The sequence below is a fragment of the Asterias amurensis genome, chromosome 8, assembly GCF_032118995.1.
Source record: "Asterias amurensis chromosome 8, ASM3211899v1".
Lineage (NCBI taxonomy): Eukaryota > Metazoa > Echinodermata > Asteroidea > Forcipulatida > Asteriidae > Asterias > Asterias amurensis.
In genome coordinates, this window is record NC_092655.1 from 16,491,807 (window position 1) to 16,511,298 (window position 19,492).

General features: G+C 39.3%; 1 protein-coding gene across 2 annotated transcripts in view; it reads right to left on the bottom strand.

Annotated features, from left to right (window-relative positions):
* The window catches only part of LOC139941235 (protein mono-ADP-ribosyltransferase PARP14-like), a 32,871-nt gene extending 13,502 nt beyond the window's left edge, over positions 1-19,369 (bottom strand). The window contains exons 1-15 of one of the 2 annotated variants that reach the window (XM_071937710.1): positions 18,903-19,369; positions 16,303-16,424; positions 14,376-14,582; positions 10,672-10,746; positions 9,217-9,324; positions 8,392-8,493; positions 7,727-7,931; positions 7,351-7,605; positions 6,833-6,931; positions 6,015-6,146; positions 4,383-5,477; positions 3,248-3,883; positions 2,411-2,902; positions 1,734-1,882; positions 65-298 (exon numbers count right to left, since the gene is read on the bottom strand). In XM_071937710.1, the coding sequence (XP_071793811.1) occupies positions 65-298; positions 1,734-1,882; positions 2,411-2,902; positions 3,248-3,883; positions 4,383-5,477; positions 6,015-6,146; positions 6,833-6,931; positions 7,351-7,605; positions 7,727-7,931; positions 8,392-8,493; positions 9,217-9,324; positions 10,672-10,746; positions 14,376-14,582; positions 16,303-16,424; positions 18,903-19,119 (4,128 nt within the window). In that variant the 5' untranslated portion in view covers positions 19,120-19,369. Of the gene's footprint in view, positions 1-64; positions 299-1,733; positions 1,883-2,410; positions 2,903-3,247; positions 3,884-4,382; positions 5,478-6,014; positions 6,147-6,832; positions 6,932-7,350; positions 7,606-7,726; positions 7,932-8,391; positions 8,494-9,216; positions 9,325-10,671; positions 10,747-14,375; positions 14,583-16,254; positions 16,425-18,902 lie in introns of both variants that reach the window. The other variant, XM_071937709.1, reaches the window with a different exon arrangement.
* Positions 19,370-19,492: the final 123 nt, after the last annotated feature.

Here is a 19,492-nt window from a genome sequence, read left to right on the forward strand (position 1 = left end):
CGGTGGCTAACATCTCAAGCCCTGGTGATCTACAAAATGTACATGTAGCTGCATCGACTCTCACCTGCTCAGATTGAAGTTGCTTATATCCTTCACATACACAATGATAGATCTTCTTGCAGGTAAGAAGACCTGGTCCTGTTTCCACAAACAACCAGGATGCTACATTGCCCTGAATAGCTATCAAGGTGTCACATTCTTGCTGGAGGGTGGGCCCCGCTGCTTGGGATATTGCCTGGGATACTTTCCCACTTGTCAGGTTCATGTCACTCCCCGCTGTATTTACGATAACATCAACCTAACACAATTAGGTAGAAGAAGATGACAAATTACACAGATTCTTAAAAATATAAAATTGCTGAAAACACTTTGGAAAATGTGGATAGTTACAAATACTTGGGTGTTATTATCTCCAGGGACTTAACACATGTTAAAACACATGTTAATAAAGTCAGTTCCAAAGCCACTAGACTCAACGGATTTATTGGTAGAGTAGTTAAAACTAGAAACCCTTACATTCTGACTTTACTTTATCGCTCAATTAGCAGACCCATACTTGAATACGCAGCTCCAGTCTGGTGCCCTGTTCTTTCGACTCAGCAAAAAACGCTAGAGAAGGTACAGAGGCGATTCACCCGTTTTTGTTTGGGTCTGCCGAGAAGGGTTTTAATTGATTCTGTAAATGAAATTGAATATTCTGATAGGTGTGTCAAGCTGGGTCTGCCTCTTTTAATCAACAGGGTTCATTTCCTTTCAATTACGTTTGTTATTAAATGTTTATATAACAAATTTGACATTGACACGGACACTCTAATTCCCATTAATTGTAGATATATCGAATCTGTGAAATTTGTCCATCATCGGGCTCGTTCCAATGCTGCCCATCATTCTCTTTTTCACAGATTCCCTAGATTATGGGACGAACTACCGGCCTGCATTAAAGATACAATTATCCATAGTTTATCCTCCTTCACAAATTCCCTCAGGAATCATTTGTTAGTCCCTGGCGAGGAGGTCCCCTTAACCAAAACAGTTTAACTTTCTAGTTGCCTTGCCCAATCAAATACCTTGCTGCTGTTTTTTATTTCTCAAATTTATAGTGCCTTTTGCATAATTAACTAGAATCTCTCTTTTAACGATTTTGTATTTTTAATGCCCATTAGTGCTTTTATAGTTTTAACTGCTTGTATAGTTCTATATTTTTATACTGTATGCCATGTTTTAATAATGTCCATCTGTAATGTCCCTTTTTGTCTCTTCGTAAATTGTGGCATCAGGAGATTAACTCGATAGTAATTTAGTTTACTTTTTTAAAATCCTTCAGGGGTGCTGCTTTTTTGTTATTGTATTGTTTGTTCTTGTTTTTGTTTTCTTCTGTTCTTATTGTCTGTGCTTGAATTTTTGCCTGTGAAATTAATAAATGAAATGAAATGAAATGAAATCTTGTAGAGACTGGCTCGGAAGATGTCTTGCCAGAAATAATGCCGGGACTGGAACCCATTCATTTTCAATCCAAAATTATAAAACCTTCTCTAAGTATACCCCATCATCAAACACCCTGGTAGTAATTCTATAACTATACGCCTCTCTAAATATTCATGCATGGCGTCATAATTCTTACCCAAGATGAGGCTATAGGCATGGCCTCATTTTGGGTTAGAATTGTGACGTACCTCATTCATAAATATTAAGAGAGGCGTATTGATCTTAAAAGGCACAAACTAGAGGCTTACCGCTTCCACTGCAATGCTTCCCTTGGTCATCTTGATGGTTAGGCCTTCAAGTGTTACAACATTCAGTCCAGAAACAGTGAATCTTGGTGTTTCTATTGCTGGGTTTGGTAGACCAACTGGGATGGCTATGTTTCTATCTGGGCCACCAGCTGAGTGAGTGGAAAAAGCCAGGATCATACTTTGGTAATGATTAGAAATTAATGAAAGTGAATCACAAATCATTTCAACATAGGGCCAACTACAGTTGGTAGAGTAACAGCATTTCAATCTGGAGGCTGCTGGTTTCACTTAAAAAAAATTGTGTTCCACCCGAGGTTAATCATCTTTTAATCTTTGAAAGTCCTGCAAGCGATTATTTGATATTTCCAGAGTCCGATTGAATATGGATGCTTTCCCTCAATACAGCCAGAGATGTAGTTGGCACCAGCCTGTCTAAACAAGAATTGATCAACGTTCTTTTAAATTATTGTTATGAAATGCCACGACATTCTTTTGCTGTTCTCTCAACAAATAGACACTGTAAACTTTCACAGATTACTTTTAACGTATCTTTCTTAATAAGCATTACATTGACCAAATATAAATCATGACCCTTCCTCTATTTTAGAAGACGACAGCAAACAGTGCTTGACTATGAGGGTTAAATATCTGTGAAACAATGGCTCAATTCTACTCACCCGCTGCAGCCGTGGTAACATCAACATCAGTGCCTGCAGCTTGGTCATCCAGGCAGCCAGCAAACCTTTCAGCCACAGCTTGCATGAAAACAGCACAAGTTGGCTGATCATGGTTGGTCAGGCTTATATCTGTGATGCTGGAGTTTGGTGTAAACCAAACAAATTGACCCAAAGCATTCAAGATTTGCTGTGCAGCAAGCTGAACAGGGAAGCCATACACTCCTGTGCTGATTGCTGGTATGGCAATGGACTGAAACTTCTCTTCAGCTGCAAGCTGGAGGCAGTTTAAAACAGCATCAAACAGCTGTTGCTCTTCTTTGGTGACGCCACCAGGGGTTGTCCTTCCCCAAGCTTGCCATCTTGGTCCAGCAACATGGATCACCTTCTTGCATGGTAGGTTGCCACTAGAAGTAAGAACTGCTTCACCTACATGTAATTTACGCCTTTTCTGCTTCAGAATGTCGTCACTTTCAGTCTGTATGACAGGTCCACCTAAGATGTGAAAAATGTCACAAACGTTCTTACAATTATCAATTCGAAATATATAAGCTTGACCAAACTCTCACTTAATTTCTTTGATATAAGTATACCAAAGAAACAATAATACCATGAACTAGCACCTTTTCTTACATAGAGCAACAAGACCCCCATTTCATTTACAACACACTTGCGAAATCTTATAACATTTACCAATGGATATGTACATGTCATTACTTTAATTTCAGAGAAATAGACATGATTTAACAGAGACAAAGAGACAGAAATAAGCATTGGAGAAAGGAAAAACTAAGAAACCTTCTCACTTAACAATTTCTACTTTTTATGAGAATTACAAACCTGCTTCAAGAACGGCTGCAGCTAATCCTCCAATATGCTCGAGTTTAATGTTTGCTGCATTCACAATGCAGTCCACTCGCTGCATAGTCAAGTCTCCTTGACACACTCTTAACCTGCATCTGCTCTCTGGTAGAGTGACACTATAAAGTATTTGAGTGGCTGTTGATGCATGTCCAGCTCCCTCCTCGTCTTCATCATCATCACTCTCCTCGTTGCAATCGGTGGTAATCACACAATGAAATTCTCTCTCGACAGACTCCAAGAATTTCTTGCTTTTCTCTTGACGGAACAGTCTAGCCATGCCCGTCTTGGATACAGGATACTGTTTCTCTTTTACCGCTTGTACTAATGAAGTGACCAGTTGGCGGATTGCTTCTAAACCCTCTTCATTGCCCTGGATGATAAATCCTCTGTTCCTTCCACTCATCTGTGGCTGGATAGCTACAAGATTTTGTTGATGTTGTTGTGTTACTTTTTCCAATTCCGGACCATGATATGTGGTAATGAGGCGTATTTTGCTCTTATTTGAGGGAATGGTGCTTTTGATGATGACATTTTTCTTGAGAAAATCCATGATGTGGTTCTTTGTTTCATCCAAATTTCTCTTAAATCCTGCAAGTTGAATAAACTTGGCACCTGCAAATAAACATAACATCAATTCATGACACGTAAATGCTTGCGCTAGCCACAAGTAAACATTTTTAAAATAAAACGGTTGGCTTTAACATGGCAGTATTTTCCCTTTATCCTCACTTGATGTCATCACATTTCAAATAAATGAACGTTCAGTTTACATTTTCTGCAATAATACCTTTCGCTGCTTGTTAATGAGTGGTTTAGTTGGCATTTCTGAAAAATTTAAGTCAGGCCAAGATTTGTATAATATGTGCATGTATCTTACCAATTTACCATCATAAGTGCTTTTTCAATTATTTGCTGTATTAACCGATGAGTCATGAGATGACTCATCTGGACATCAAGGAATTAAGATTATTTTGAAGTGCTTTTCATTTTTGCGACGACTAAAAATGAAACAGCTCTAAATAATTTCTTCTGGATTTGTATTCAAGAGCGATTAAAAAATGTTTAATGGTTGGTTATTACAAGCTTTTTTGAATGAAGAACTGACAAATACCTGGCTCATGGCTGATGCCTGCCATGACGAACTTTTGATTGTTGATCGAATCCAAAAGTCTCTTCCCATCATGGCCTTGTAAGACAGCTAAAGCAGACTGTCCTTTGATTGCAATCTCATCTTCATCTATTTCAATGTTGATGTATGCTTTAGCTTCCCTGACATCTCTGGTAGTAGCACCATGTATTGTGATCTTCCCATCATCTGATCCACTGCAAGCTGCATGAATATTCTTTGACCCTAGAACTTCATGAATTTTGTCCGGAACACGCTGAACAAATCGTACCTTGGTACTACCGGCTTTGACCTCTGTCTTTTCTAAAGTGTCCATCATCCTCCTTATCTTTAGCTCCACGTCTTTGATGGTTTTCCTTATTCCATCTAGAGTGATGCCAGTTTTACCATATGAGCTGAAAACTGTAATCTTCAGAGCTGGAAAGGACTTTTCAATCTCCTGTTTAATCCCACACAAGGTAAAAAGCTGTAGCTTATCTGCATCCCAATTGATTTCTTCAGTTGTTTGCTGAGCATCATAGTCAGCCTCCTTCTGTAACTTCATGATGATGTCATTGATTGTTGCTTCTGTGACATCAACATCTCGTTGCTCTCCGACCAGTATCACTCCATAGAGTTGAGTATCTGGGACCATCGAGCAAGCTGTAGTCATCTTCTGCAATTTATCAGCAGCACCCTTCCACAGTGTTTGCGGAACTGGAACTCTGGCTGTTTTGTATCCTCTCATGAAGTCGGTCAGAACATCGACAGCTTCCTTTTCCCAGTTCAACCATGATGATTGGTGCTGGGAGTCATCTTCTACTGGTTCTAGTTTAGCTCGAGACTTCTGAGAACCATCTGGCCACAACAGATTGGCTTTCACCTTGGTCAAGTCTTTCAGCAACTTCTTCTTAGTATTCGCACCTTTCCCAAAGAGGAATTCCATAATCAATTCCTGTACTTCAATCGACACTGGTTTAGGGATATGTGGAGTTGGGGCATCAAGCGGGCTCAGTCTTCCCAGGAAGTCATGATATGATTCAATCTGCAAATCTTTACCACTGAGCTTATGATGACCTTTTCTTAAAACATCCTGAACCACTGCAGGAATGAAACGGAAGGATTGAAACGTAAGAGCAAAAGTTCTGGGGTCGATTTCACATAGAGTTAGGACTTAGGACTAGTCCTACGAGATATACAAATTGCATGGATAGTCCTAAGTTAGGACGAGTAACTAGTCCTAACTCGAGATAAGACTAGTCCTAACTCTTTGTGAAATCCACCCCTGGTCTAACAAACAAAATGAACAAGCTGACAGCAATGCCTATAAATTGTGTTTTGATTATCAATTACTAATGTTCCACCCTTGCTCAGCACAAAGCAGAATCACAGGGATTCCTTGTGGAAGATTTTTATACCAAATTCTTTTCCTGATTTGGGTACTGGGCCAAACTAAACCATTGTTAGCATAACTGTCAGTCAAGCTAAAGAGCCAAACAAAAGACTTTGACCTAGGCCTGGAGGTTTGAAACTGCATTCAAGATTCTGTGACCCGACTCAGGTAGTATGGCCAATCAAGTAGAAGCAGCAAAATTAATAGAAATATGACAACTCAATTTGATTTTATGATGTACATACCCTTCCAGTCTTCAAAGTAGACGATTGCCTGTCCATCCATGGGTCCTGGTTGTAACTCTCTCACTCCACTGCCGCCGCTCTTCTTCTTGTTGTCGAAATACAACTCAACCATTTCCAAGTCTTGTGGAACTCCTGAAATGAAGCAAATAAAAAATAGCTACCTTAAATATATCTGTATTTTTAACACACTTTATTAAGTTTTTAAGGTATTTTCAATTCGAGAAAACAAACTCTTTCATTCTTTTCAAGAATCCCTACATTTCAAAATATTTAGATAACCCATAGGTATTATGACCAAAGAATATCACATGAGAGAAGTGAACCTCAATGCAAGTACCCTTCGAAAAATGGCCTTGCCTTTGTAAAGATAAACTTCGACGCAACTTTGACAACCAATCGAAGTAAAATTTGTTCTGGTTTGTTTTTGTACGCGTATTTTTTGATATAGCAAGTTAGTTGGGAGACTGGTCTTCAATAAGTACCAAAGGTGTCCATCCAGTGCCTTTAAGTTTACATGGATTATTACCTAGGGGCAGGAATGATGCAAAATGTTTCAGGAATCAGCATTCGCTCTCCTATAAAGTGCAAGCCCAGATTTCAGTTGTGAGAGTAATTTGCCAAGCAACATCACGCGCATAATATGTGCACTGGTTAATTTTTTTTTTTTAAGATTTGGGGTTGAACAAAAGAAATTTGACTAGAGCTTGATTTAAATAGTTTTCCTTTGTTCAACCCCAAATTATTAAAACAACTACCCAGTCAGTTTCCCTTGTAGTTTATCATTTAAATTTTAAAAAGAATAAAAATAACTGTCATACCTTGCACTAAGATGGCATCAGAATAATGAACCTTCTCTGCCTTCAGTAAAGCACCTTTCAGTTTTCTTCGAGACATTTTTCCGATTACATCCTCCAGGTCTATGTAAAACAAGACATTGCAAATTTAAACACATTAACTCACTTTCACTTTCAGAATGGGTTTTTAGAAAAACTTAAAAACCTGAATGAATTTATAGTGAACAAAACATGGCTCTGCATAAAAATAACCAGCACATGGAGTTGAATTTTGGGCAGAGTAAAGCACTATATTAGAACTGCTTATCATGATTATCACCTTTCTTTCACTGACAGTTAATAGATTAAGTGTGCACCGGCACTGGATTTTAAGTACATTAAACATACTGTAAGAATGATTCAAAAGCTCGATCCTAATGTATTGTAGTCCGTAAACAGACTCATTGGTAGGTAAGTTTCGAGTGTTTTGAAGTTATTCATGACATTCAATGTTCAATTAGAAAAGTTTGGTTGTAAAAGAACCATTATACATGTACATGTACCTGGGATATCACGAGAGAATGTACATATAGCTGTTCCAGGTTTCTCTCCATATCGGACTGTGGGTTCCTCATCCATGGATGCTCTATTCTCAATAAAGAGCTTCACATGCTCAGAGGAGCATCCATCTGGTATCCCGTCTAGAAACAGACATCGTGCCTCGATCGGAAGTGGACGATGTTTCTTCTTGGTGATGAGTTTAACGTTTAGTGCGACGCCTGATACCTTGTGCGTTCTCCCGGCCACTTTAGAAGTAACTAGAATTCAACAATTGATAACGGACAAAAATTGATATTATTTAAAAGGTGAATGGATTACCTTGAGTTTTTCACTCATCTTCACGTAGAAACATTTCATGATTAACAAGATAACACTAACCTGATTGGTCCTTGAAGGTAATTCTGATGACACCAGTCTTTGAATCTCTCTCTATCGTCTCTATTTCCCCTCCTCCAGATTTACGACCGTTCTCAAAATAGAGTCCAATGGCCTCATCATCTGTGGACTGTTTGAAGCCAGTCACTTCAATCAGTTGCTCATCTTCCTCTGGTTCATCTTCCTCTGGATCATCTGGTAAGTTTTCCTGTCAAAAAAAGTGCCATAGGTGATGAAAAATATTCTTTACATGAAAAAGATGTTATAGTTTGTAGTTGTTGGATTAAACTTTTAATAATTAAAACACAAAAAAAAGAAGATCCATCCGAGTTACAGACCATATGGAATAACCCTTTTTTTGCTATGAAAGTCGCCATCTTGTAGGGCAAACCGTATGCGCGTCAAAACGCGTACATCAATGAAGCACACAGCGCGTAGCGTTCCCAGTTTGATTTCTAAGGCACATGCATGCACACACCCACACACATGCGCACAGACGCCATGTTGTAGGGCAGATATTTGAATAGTGACATCATATTCAATATGGTCTATTCCAATAAATCAAGAATCATAGCTGGTGCATTGTTCACTTCAATACCCCAAAACTCAAATACCAATCTTATTTTGTGCATCATCATATTTTACTTTCTTAAAATTGAAAAGGTTACCTTTTTGATGCCACTATCTGTTTTGTCTTGATTTTTCCTTTGTGCTGCTCCTGGATGTTTTTTCATCTGCTGATCTTGTTTGATGGTGTCTGCTCTTCCAACCTGTTGGTTATTTACACCCAAAGCACTGTGATCAAAAGTGGCAATTTCCAACACATTTTTTTTAAATTTTTGTTATGCACGTCGCCAAAACAAAAGGCTTGAAGGCCACTTCAAGGTGTGGGTTACAATGATTTTTCTCTAGAGGCCGTTGCCACCTACTTCCAGGGCTGATACAGGGTTGCCCCTTTTACAGTCCATACGGATGTAGGCTTGGGTATCATTAGTCCGAAGCCTGGCCCGAGAGCAGAAAGCACTACCTCCCCAATTTTAAGTAACAAGTGTCACAACCGGGATTCGAACCCACACTCTGCTGGTCAAACACCAGAGCTTGAATCCGGTGCTCTTAACCGCTCGGCCATGACACTACCAGCAGAAGAGTTCCTTTTGGGGCCCAAGTTTGTTTCTGATCCCCGATTGGCACTTGTTGAGGAGCATTGGGCGAGAAAGAATTACCTGAAAGGTTATTCGCTTGGGTGAAGGGGAGTTTCTGCTCCGGCATGTCAAATTGGTTGGGTAACCCCTCCCATAGAATTGGTTATTGAGAGGTTTATATGCAAACAGGCATTTGATGTTTTTATTTGTCATGTTTTCTATTGGCCATGATCCTTGGTAAAAAGTTGGTGTTGGTGGCCTCCCAGGGGGTGCCCAGATACCAGAAACATTTCCTTGTGTTTGATGTGGGGTTGGGTAGGCAATGCTGCCAAGTAATCTTTAACACTTTACCTTGTGATGTTCATCTGTACCATACATGTCCTCACTTCCTCTTCTTTTACTCGAGTCAGTTCGATGTTGAGTTCTCAGATCAGGACGACTTTGTACATCATGTGATACCTAAACAAACAAAGATAAACTTAAAGGCACTGGACACTATAGGTAATTACTCAAAATCATTATTATCATAAAACCTTTCTTGATTACGAGTAATGGGGAGAGGTTGATAGTATAAAACAGTGTGAGAAATGGCTCCCTCTGAAGTGGCGTAGTTTTTGAGAAAGAAGTAATTTTCCACGAATTTGATTTTGAGACCTTAGATTTAGAATTTGAGGTCTTGAAATCAAGCATCTAATGAAAGCACACGTGTGACCATGGTGGTTTTCTTCCATTAATATCTCGCAACTTCGAAGACCGATCGAGCTCAAGTTTCACAGGTTTGTTATTTTATGCATATGTTGAGATACACCAAATGTGAAGACTAGTCTTTGACACTTACCAATAGCGTCCACTGCCTTTAAATCACAAAAAAATTACTATGTAGCTCCCGTTATCATTAGCCTGCCCTATACTCTTTCAATGCATACTTTCGGGAACACTACACTGTAAATGTAAACATATGGCATATGGTTGCAGCATACTTAATTTCCATTACATTCACAAGGAAAGTGTAACTTGATCTCAAAAGCGTACACCGCTTCAAAAATTGTTTGACCTCCAGGCACCTCGCTTTGGAGTTACTGTGTGCATTGTGGCAGTATTTTACGAGAAGAACTTGTATGTGCTGTAGTGTTCTAATAATTTTAATCCATTGAAAATTATGATTTACAACGTTCAATAATAACAACTTTGCATCATTTGGTAGAAAAGCATTGGATATTGTGTCTGCTTTAACTGGGGAGCAAACAAGCTGCTCCAATCAATATTGGTTTAGAGTCTGGTGTTGTCTGAGTCCACCTGCTGCACACCCAAAATTTTAAACTGCTTCCGGCTGCAAGGCGAGCATTCAATTGTGTGTAAATTTACCACACTCATGCATATATCATCATTCAAAAGCATTTCCTATGATAGAAACTGTTTATTCTGAGTAGAACTTGGTCTTTGAAGAACCTACATGTATGTCACAAAGCCAATTCCATTTATTAAACTATCCTAGCATGCAAGGCTTATATGGCTTACCTTGGATCGAATGACACCCAAAAAATAAAAATAGATTATACTGAAGTAGACTGATAAAAGTTGGTGGCGCTGTTAAAGTACAGTCTAGTCCAGCACCCCTTGAAAATAATTTGGCGCTCACATTGATGGCTTACAAAACTTGAGAGAGCAGTTACTTCCCCCACCATCCCCTCCCAAAAAAATTTGAGCTAAAGCTCAATATTATAGTATAACGTACAATGTGTTACATATACAACCTCTAGATGGTAAGTATGGTGAAAACAAATGTGGTGCATTGTGTTTATATACCTCGGTTCCGCCTGTTGCCCCATACAAATCTTCATCAGTATCTTGAGAATAGAGACCTGGCCTTGTCAGCGATTCCTGAAATAATCAAAGTAAAAATATACCATTTAAAATTATACAAGAAATGCAGGGAAAGAGAATCAGACAAGGCAGAGGGGATCGGTAGTAGAAATTGAATAGAAGACATCAAGCTACAGGACACTGACCACTTGCAATATATACGTTGCCTTATTTTTTTCTTTCTTTTTCTTTTAAAGGGTCTATGTACTTTTTGTAAGACAAACAACACAGTGTCCACAGACTTTTCTAAAAACTTACCCAGTTTGAAGATAATGATAGTAAAAAGCTTCCCTGAAAATATTACGTGCTGAGGTGCTGTAATTTTGGGGAAATGAGTAAAACAATGTCATGAAAATAATTTTCCGTCTCACAGATCATGAGACGAAAATTATTTTAAGCATGTAAAAACGTATTTTCATGAAATTGTTTTACTCATTTCTCACAGCACCTCAGTAAGTAACATTTGAAGGTAAGCTTTCCATTATCATTATCTTCAAACCCTGTAAGTTTAATGTAAATCTGTGGACATTTTGAAAAAGTACCCAAATCCTTTAAAGATGAGCAGCTGAACTTGTTCCTGAAAATTTTCTATTTTCCATCACAGGGTTGAAACGGCAAATAGTAATTTCTCCATTACATTCTGCATTTCTTCATTAAAATGAAAAAGTTCAAAGGGCGAACCCCCCTAATGGCAAACTGTTGGATTAATCCAAGATGTCCGTCACAGTGTCATTAATGAGTCACGTCAGAAGGCAGCACGTTGATTGACGGTATATGCACAATGTGTTTAAATGACTTTGATTGTCTGAAAATTAAATTCATTAATGGTCACAAATGCGTCAATTTCAGACAAAAAGTATTACATTCCTATAATAATCTTTAGTATACAAAAATATATTTTAATAAAATTTCTTTTTTGGAAATGATCCGCCTTGCAGGCGAAGTCACAAGATGATGCCGCACTGTCAAGGGGCGTCGATCGCTACTGAAAAGTGGGGGGGGGGGGGAGACGGGCGAGCCAGTTTTAAAAATACCTTACATTATTTCACCCATACCATTACCTTTACGTTTAGATTCTGTGTTACACGTCTTCCCTATTTTTTGTTTGACAAGGAGGCAAGTTACAGGGGGTGAATTAACAATAACATCATCCGATGAAGTTTGGGAATGGGTTTCCCTCATGTACAATTGAGATTCATTCAAATTCAAACATCGTACGCACAGTCTTTTCTAATAACAACATCGCGAAAGATTATTAGGTTTAATTTCGAGAATTCTGTATGTTTATGTTTCCTTTCTTTTTCTTTTATTTTAAGATATTTTACCTTTAAATTTACTACATTTTTTTACCGCGTGTATCAGCTGACCTGAGCCGAAATTCCCGTCCGGCGCGATGGCTCAGCGCAACCCTCTCTTTCACACCATTTTAAAACATTTTGATTTATAGGGCCTATGTATTTGCTTTAGCTGTCTTTGTTTAATAAGTTTACACAATGTACTTGTGTAGACTGTTTTTGAGAACGTTATTAGCTGTTTCGTAGCGAAGCTGTTTCGTAGCGAAGCGCAGCGAAACAGCTCTTGTTTTGGCTAATTTTTTTAGCTGTTTCGTAGCGAAGCGCAGCGAAACAGCTCTTGTTTTTGTTAAAGTTTTTTTTATTATTATTTTTTTTTTATTTGTCTGTTTCAGTACTGGCAATTTTTTGCATAGTTCCTAAAGAGCAATTGCAATGAAACTTTCAGGGATGGAAGGTAATGATACAATGATGATCTTAGAGCAATTATGTCATGATGACGTCATCAGCGGTCATGTGACGCCATCTTATAGGTGTTTTTTGTTAAATGTTCGAAAATCTATATCAAATCAGCCAAAAAAGACCGTAGGTTTTTGTTTGCGGGATTGGGTAGGGATAATATAGGTCTTCATTTTGTTTTGTGTGCGTGACCTCACATGACCTCTACTTCCGGTCGTAATGGGCCAAAAACGGAAGTGTCCTGTAACTCAAAAGTGGTAAAAGTTATGAAGTTGCTTTCCAAGGGCGTAAGTGTCTAGCAAGGCTGGGCAGTTCAAAAAAAGTATTGATGACGTCACAAATTGCAACAGCGCCCTCTAGCGGCAGGTTGAAAACTTTTCAAAATGGACTTTTTGAAGATGTCTGTGGTATAGTTTTTTGTAATCACATTTTTTGGCTACAACGCTGCAACTGAGCCCAAACTGCTCGAAGTTGCTCCTATGGATTTTACTGAATTTTGTGCCTTGTGTGATTGTAAAATAAAGGTAAAAGTGTGCGCGCGCACACACACAAACTTCTGGATGCATCGTGTACCGAAACTTATTGTCATATTATGTCTGTATTAAAGAAACGGATATAGGCCCCAAATACCATTCTGAGCGTGGTCAGTCAGAACCATGATCAGAATAAAGATGAAATTGAAGAAGACATTTCAGCGTTTGTCCGCAATTCTTTTATTTGAACAAACATTGTAATACTATCAAGAAAATTATGTTTATTTTATACTTTTTGTTGCATATTTTCTAATGACAGTCAATCAGAAAGTGGGGGGGACATCTGATATGCTGTGTCCCCCCCCAGTCTGAACCCCCCCCCCGTCCCCCACCCATCGACACCCTTGCGCATAGCCTTGCTCAAGGCAGTCGAATTATTCACTCCGAAAAAAGACCGCCGCTGTATAAAAACCCACCCGTATTCACTGTGCGTAAAACCCACCCGTATTCACTGTGCGTAACATCGCACGACACGATGCCCCCATACACTATCCGCATGCGGAGGCCGTCAGGCCGACAGCCTTGTAGGATCTGTGTTGAAGCCACTGACCTCATTACTATAATAAGCGAAGAGTTTCCACGGTCAGCTCATTACCATAATGCCCGCGAAAGACGAGACATGTTTACCTCACACACCACCACCACGGACGCATGATAGGGTCCAAAGGTCGTGATAAGGGAAGTGCATGATTGGACGTCAAAATGAATAATTCATTTGCCTCACATCCTGTGTTGTCTGATAGGTCTGACGAACGATATACATATTCATGAGCTGCATACTAGCATATCCTCGAGCCCCCCCAATTTCGTCCACTATTGGAATTTTTTCAATACAACACATTAAAACGGGAAGATACAGATCCGACAAGGCTGTCGGCCTGACGGCCTCCGCATGCGGTTAGTGGTTTACAAGTGCGATGACTTGTGTGAACAGTATTCGTGCGATGTGACAGTGTGTATACGGGTGGGTCATTCGGTGTGATCGCACACACCATGCACAGGGTATACGCGGGTGGGTTTACAGCTGCGTCTTTTCGGAGCGAATAATGCGACTGCCTTGAGCAAGGCTACCTTGCGCACTGTGTATAACTTTTGCGTGTCAAATCTACAGTACTAGCTACCAGTAATGTCATTATATAGTTTTTTACTTTGGGCATGTTGGGCACAAAAAGAAGCATGACTGAGAGCAAGACCTCTCGTATTTCAACCACCATTTAATGTAACAAAAATCTTAATCTCGAACAGAATTTGGAATACATGTACATATGCAGATTACACATTTTTTTGCTCAAAAGTGTTACAGCAATATGCAATACATTTTTGGGGGAAAATTTTTGTTGAGCTGATTTGTTTGGTTCCTTACTTGGTTTGCAAGATCCACTTTCATTTTTTTCTCTCGTGATGTATGTTGTGTAGCACCCTGCGGGACAAAGGAGGCTGCATTTTTTTGTGGCCATTTCTGTGCATCCCCTGAGGCACTTGTTAGTGTCTTCCCGAGTTTCATCTTGTCGTCAGAATGACGATCTTGTTTCTGTTTTGCTCTCGTTTCTGTATCTTTGTGGAAGTCATTCTGTCAAAAAAAATAAATTAATTTTAAAAAGACAATCATTAATATTAACCCTTCTTGGAATGCATTTTACATTCTATCCAGACTTGTGGACAAGTCGTTTAATGTCTGTCGCGGTGATAGCATTCGGACTCTCCCCGCACCTCCCATGGTTTTCTTGCGAGACTGCTGGCCCTGCAAGACTACTGCTATCACAACTAAAAAAAGTTGGTCAACCAGCAGTTCCGCGAGAGCAGTGATCTCACGAGAGCACCGCCACAACTCGACTATCTCACCGTGTGGGACCATTAACGACTTGTCCAAAGTCTACATTCTATCATGAACTGGTTACTGCAAAAAAACACAGAATATTACAAGTGAAGTGTTTGGTCATGTTGGTAGTGCTGCAAGTCTAAAGTCCAGGACAAAGTGTCAAATTTGGTGAATACAATACAATACAATACAATGGGTTTTTATATAGCGCCATTTCATTTAGACCACAGAGCTTTAGACGAAGCAATAGCAATGCAGATAATACAACAAATGAACAATAAAGCAATAAACAGACACTAAGGAAAAAGATGTTTTTTAAGTGCTTTCTTGAAAATAGGCAGTGAAATTAAAGTGCGTATTGTGATGGGAAGATCGTCCACAGTCCTGGAGCGGCTAAGGAAAATGATTTATATGCAGCGGATTGAAGAGATTTGCTGCTTAGTTGATTTTCAGCAAGACAGGTTTTGTCTGATGCTGAGTGAAGCCCAGCCCTGGTTTGAATGTGAAAAGAAAAACAAGATGAAAGATATGCTGGTGCAAGTCCATTTAAGCATTTATACACATGCACCAATATTTTGAATTGAATGCGCTCTTTCACCGGGAGCCAATGTAGCTTTTTGAGAAAAGGAGTTGCATGGTCATGTTTAGAAGCACAAAATATTAGTTTGGCAGCCCAATTCTGAAGATATTGAAGTCTATTAATTTGAGTTGTATTTGCTCCAAGTAAAAGTTCGTTGCCATAGTCCAATCGTGAAAGAACAAGAGACTTGTCTTAGTCACATGAGCAAAATAATTGGTCTAGAGTTTGGAATCCAATATTATCAGGGGTGGATTTCACAAAGAGTTAAGACTAGTCTTATCTTGAGTGAATGCAAGTTACTCATCCTATCTTAGAACTAGCAGACTGTAATCATCCCTAAAGAGTCATAGGACTAGTTTTAAGTTAAGTTAGGACTTTTTGTGTGAAATCCACCCCAGGACTGGAACTTAACACTGGTGAGGACTTAAATTACAAGACACAAAATATAACATTGAGCATTTCGGAGGTCATCTTAATAGTTAGTACCGTAAATGTTCAATCAAGAACCCTACTTAACTAACCCTAATCAGTTCTGTTTATACTCTTTGTAATGAAAAGTGTAAATGTAAAGTGACTCATGACAAAAAAACTTGACTCAAGTAGACTCAAAATTCAACTCAAGTGACTTGAAAAAACTTGTTCTCAAACCTGACTCCAACTCTGACTCATCCCAAATTTACTTGATTACAGCTCTTGATGTTTGGTGAAAAAGAAGAGGATAAAGCACATCAACTTTAACTTGATGTTATTCAAAGAAAATTCTAATCAATCACCTTTAATAGTCTTTATTAATGAACATGCAAAACCTACATAAATTCACACTAAAGTTTATGACGCACTCACGTGACTGACATAGACAAAGGAGTTAGGATCATTAGAATCTGGAAGTACCTCTGACGATGAAGACTCTGAAGTATCAGGGGTTGGTGCTGGGCTGCCTTGCAATTTTAGGGGAATCTTGATTCCATCAATGACTATCTCATGATCAGGCCTTGATAACACTTTAGGAACACCTGTGCAGTTGAAGTATATATTTAACAAGTTATTTAGGGGAAAAGTGCATGTTGTGCCGTTTGACTTCTGCATTAGGGGAATATGCCTGAGTGTGCAACACCAATTTACTCAGAGAATTTTGTTTTATGCATTAAAAGTCATGCACTGAAAATTATTCTTAATGTTGTTTATGTTTTTAGTTTTATAGTTTACTTATAGCGTTCCTGAAACATCACTGTAAAGTTGCAACTGTGCATTTCATGAGTTAAATGAGATTATTTTCAATGTATACTCGGGCCACTACTGTCAAAAGTTTCAAAACTACAAATATTGATTAAGCCTGGGCGACTTGTGAAATTTACTGCCATTAGTCGTAAGATGCGTTGCGGCATATTGTTTGCCGCAGAGGCAATATATTAAAATTCACTCTGGAAGGATTGTGTACCTGATGTCTGATTGTGTTTCATAAGTGAATTTTAATGTCCTGAATAGTCGTGAGCGTCAGAATTATTATAGTTGCGACTACTCTTGGAGTAGTCGTGGTGGCACGATCATGAGTAGTTAAAAAAAGACTTAGCATTCAATAGTCGCGAGTTCGACGCTAGTCGCACTAATCACCCAGGCTTAGTTACTATTGATTGCTATGTCAAGTAGTGACTTCCACCATGCTTTCACTTATAAAAAAGTTGCACAATCAAATGCCATCCTGCTAAACGACACCATGTTGAATGCCCAGTTAAAAAATGGATCAACAGTCAGTCCAGTCAATAGTAAAATCGATTTTTAAGTCCACTATTGGACAAACCATCCATCATGATCAAAGTCTTTGGAATCTGTAGTTTAGGGGGTTGCCCTGCCTACCGCGTCACCATGTAGTCAAGTGCCGGGGCTCGATTTCACAAAGCACTAAGATTCATCGTAAGATGAGTTGTCAGTATCGCCATAGTGATTTGTGTTGTGACAGCACACTTTACTAAGCAACTACTGTACAATTGATTTGCAGTTAAGATGAATCTTAGCACTTCGTGAAATCGACCCCTGGTTTGCCACTGATGCATTATTAGCCTTTTACAGCCTTCGTGGCTTGGACAGCTTCCAAGCCGGGTGGCAAATTTCGCCACTCGCATGTGTATTGTAGTCTCCTGTTCAAGTCGCTTGCGACCGCGGCTCTCTGATGAAGCTGTCCAAGCCATGAAGGCCTTGACAAAAGGCTAATACATCACAGGAAGTTGATGTACATCAAGTACTCTTTGAAAAGCACCCATAATGCATCATCGACAAACCTGACACTTGACTACATTACACGTACAACGACAGAATATGCAGGGGAACTTGTTTATTACAGAGTCAAAATACTTTGATAGTGATCATGGTTTAGGTTTCTCTGTGGTCAGTACAATAAAATGCCTGATGTTGCATCTTAAGACATCAAGAAGACATCAAGCAATTTCCAACATTTTTGTTGGTGTCTCGAATGTCCTGCAAAGTAATTAACATCATCAACTCCAACAATTTTTCTGGGGCGCTACATGTACATAGGTCAAAGTCGAACAAAGATGTTGACAATTAGTTTTAAGGAGAACACACAGGGCCCCAGTTTCTTGGTCTAGGGCTAGGGTGGCCCCTTAAAAAGGGCCAATCCACATCATTTCCTTGCCCCAACTCATTGAAGTTTCCGATACGTGTCAATCTTTATCGAATGCTTCTGCTTGTAGATAGCCAGCGCTACTGCTATCATGTTAATCGGTAGACTGTGCCGAGTAAGTCAGTCGCTGGTACGAAACCCAGCTGTTGTAATAGACCGTACCGCTGTGAAGTTGTGGAGGGGGCCCAACGAAACCTATTATTCAAATTCAAACGTTCGTCTGTTGCTTAACTTCTAGAACTATGAGGTTCAGTCTGCTATCGTCTCCACTAATGGACGATAGTGGAATGAACCTAAAGGACTACTGGTGCCATCCCATTATTATGATGCATTTTTGTTACGTAATTCATGAGAGTGCCTAGCTACGACTTAGAAGTAGAATTAGAAGTAGAAGTTTTCATGATGTCAAGATCATTGAGTTCACTCTCGAAAATCATTTAATTAAAATGTGTGACATTTTTAAATATACAGTTAGCATTATTTGATTGATAAATTTCATGTCCTAAACGAGGCAGATTGGAAACTTCATTTGGCATGAAAATAGGATTGTGTTGGTGCAATATGGGACTAATGAAGTGGATTGGCCTACAGGGCTAGGGATACTTGCCCCACTTATTAAATGCAAAGTGCCACTTAGCCCTGGTAGGATGTCAGTCAGTCCAACCTGGGCTAAGTGCCACTAAGTCTCAGAGTACACAGCTGTCCATCCCAGCAAGTATAGGATGCCAGATAAATTAGATTAGAGGTTTTTGAGCTAATATTTTGTATACCTAATATTTTGTATTTTGTAGTAGAGGCGGCATGACCATTTGAAATCGAAGGTTTAAATTTTAAAAAATAAATGTCAACTTACCAGACCGTTCAACGAACCATACTTTAAACCAAAAGACATCACCATTTCCCCCCAATAAACGAACGCATTCCACGTCGCTGTCGCCTCCATCTTTGGACTGAAAATAAATGTGCAACCTATCCGCCATTTCCAGTTTCTTTTGTTCATTGGGCAAAACAAGAGCAGGAAGCCTCACGACGACTTCATAAAGATGTTGGTTTGGTTTATTAGCCTCCATGATTCGGGAACTTGCACTTCCGTGCAAAAACGTCTTTCCCTAGAGGAAGAGCCTATAATATAGGCCCTACTACAGTACACGTGTGCTTGCTTGCCTGCCTGCCTGCCAAGCAAAGCCTTGAGAGAACTTTAAAAATAAACGATTTAAGAGAGAATACAGGAAGCTTGCTGCCAGAAGCTTGCCAGAACAACAAGATTAACTCAGTGCTAGGTGTGACCCGTTGGATTTGGCTGTGGTGTGGCAAACTCGTCCTTCCCCAATAAACACATCAAATATATACAATTAACACAGACAGTATTGCGTGCGAGGGGATTCCCCTTTTGCACGCAATCAAATCGCTGATTGGTCCAACATATCTCGTGATCACATTGTA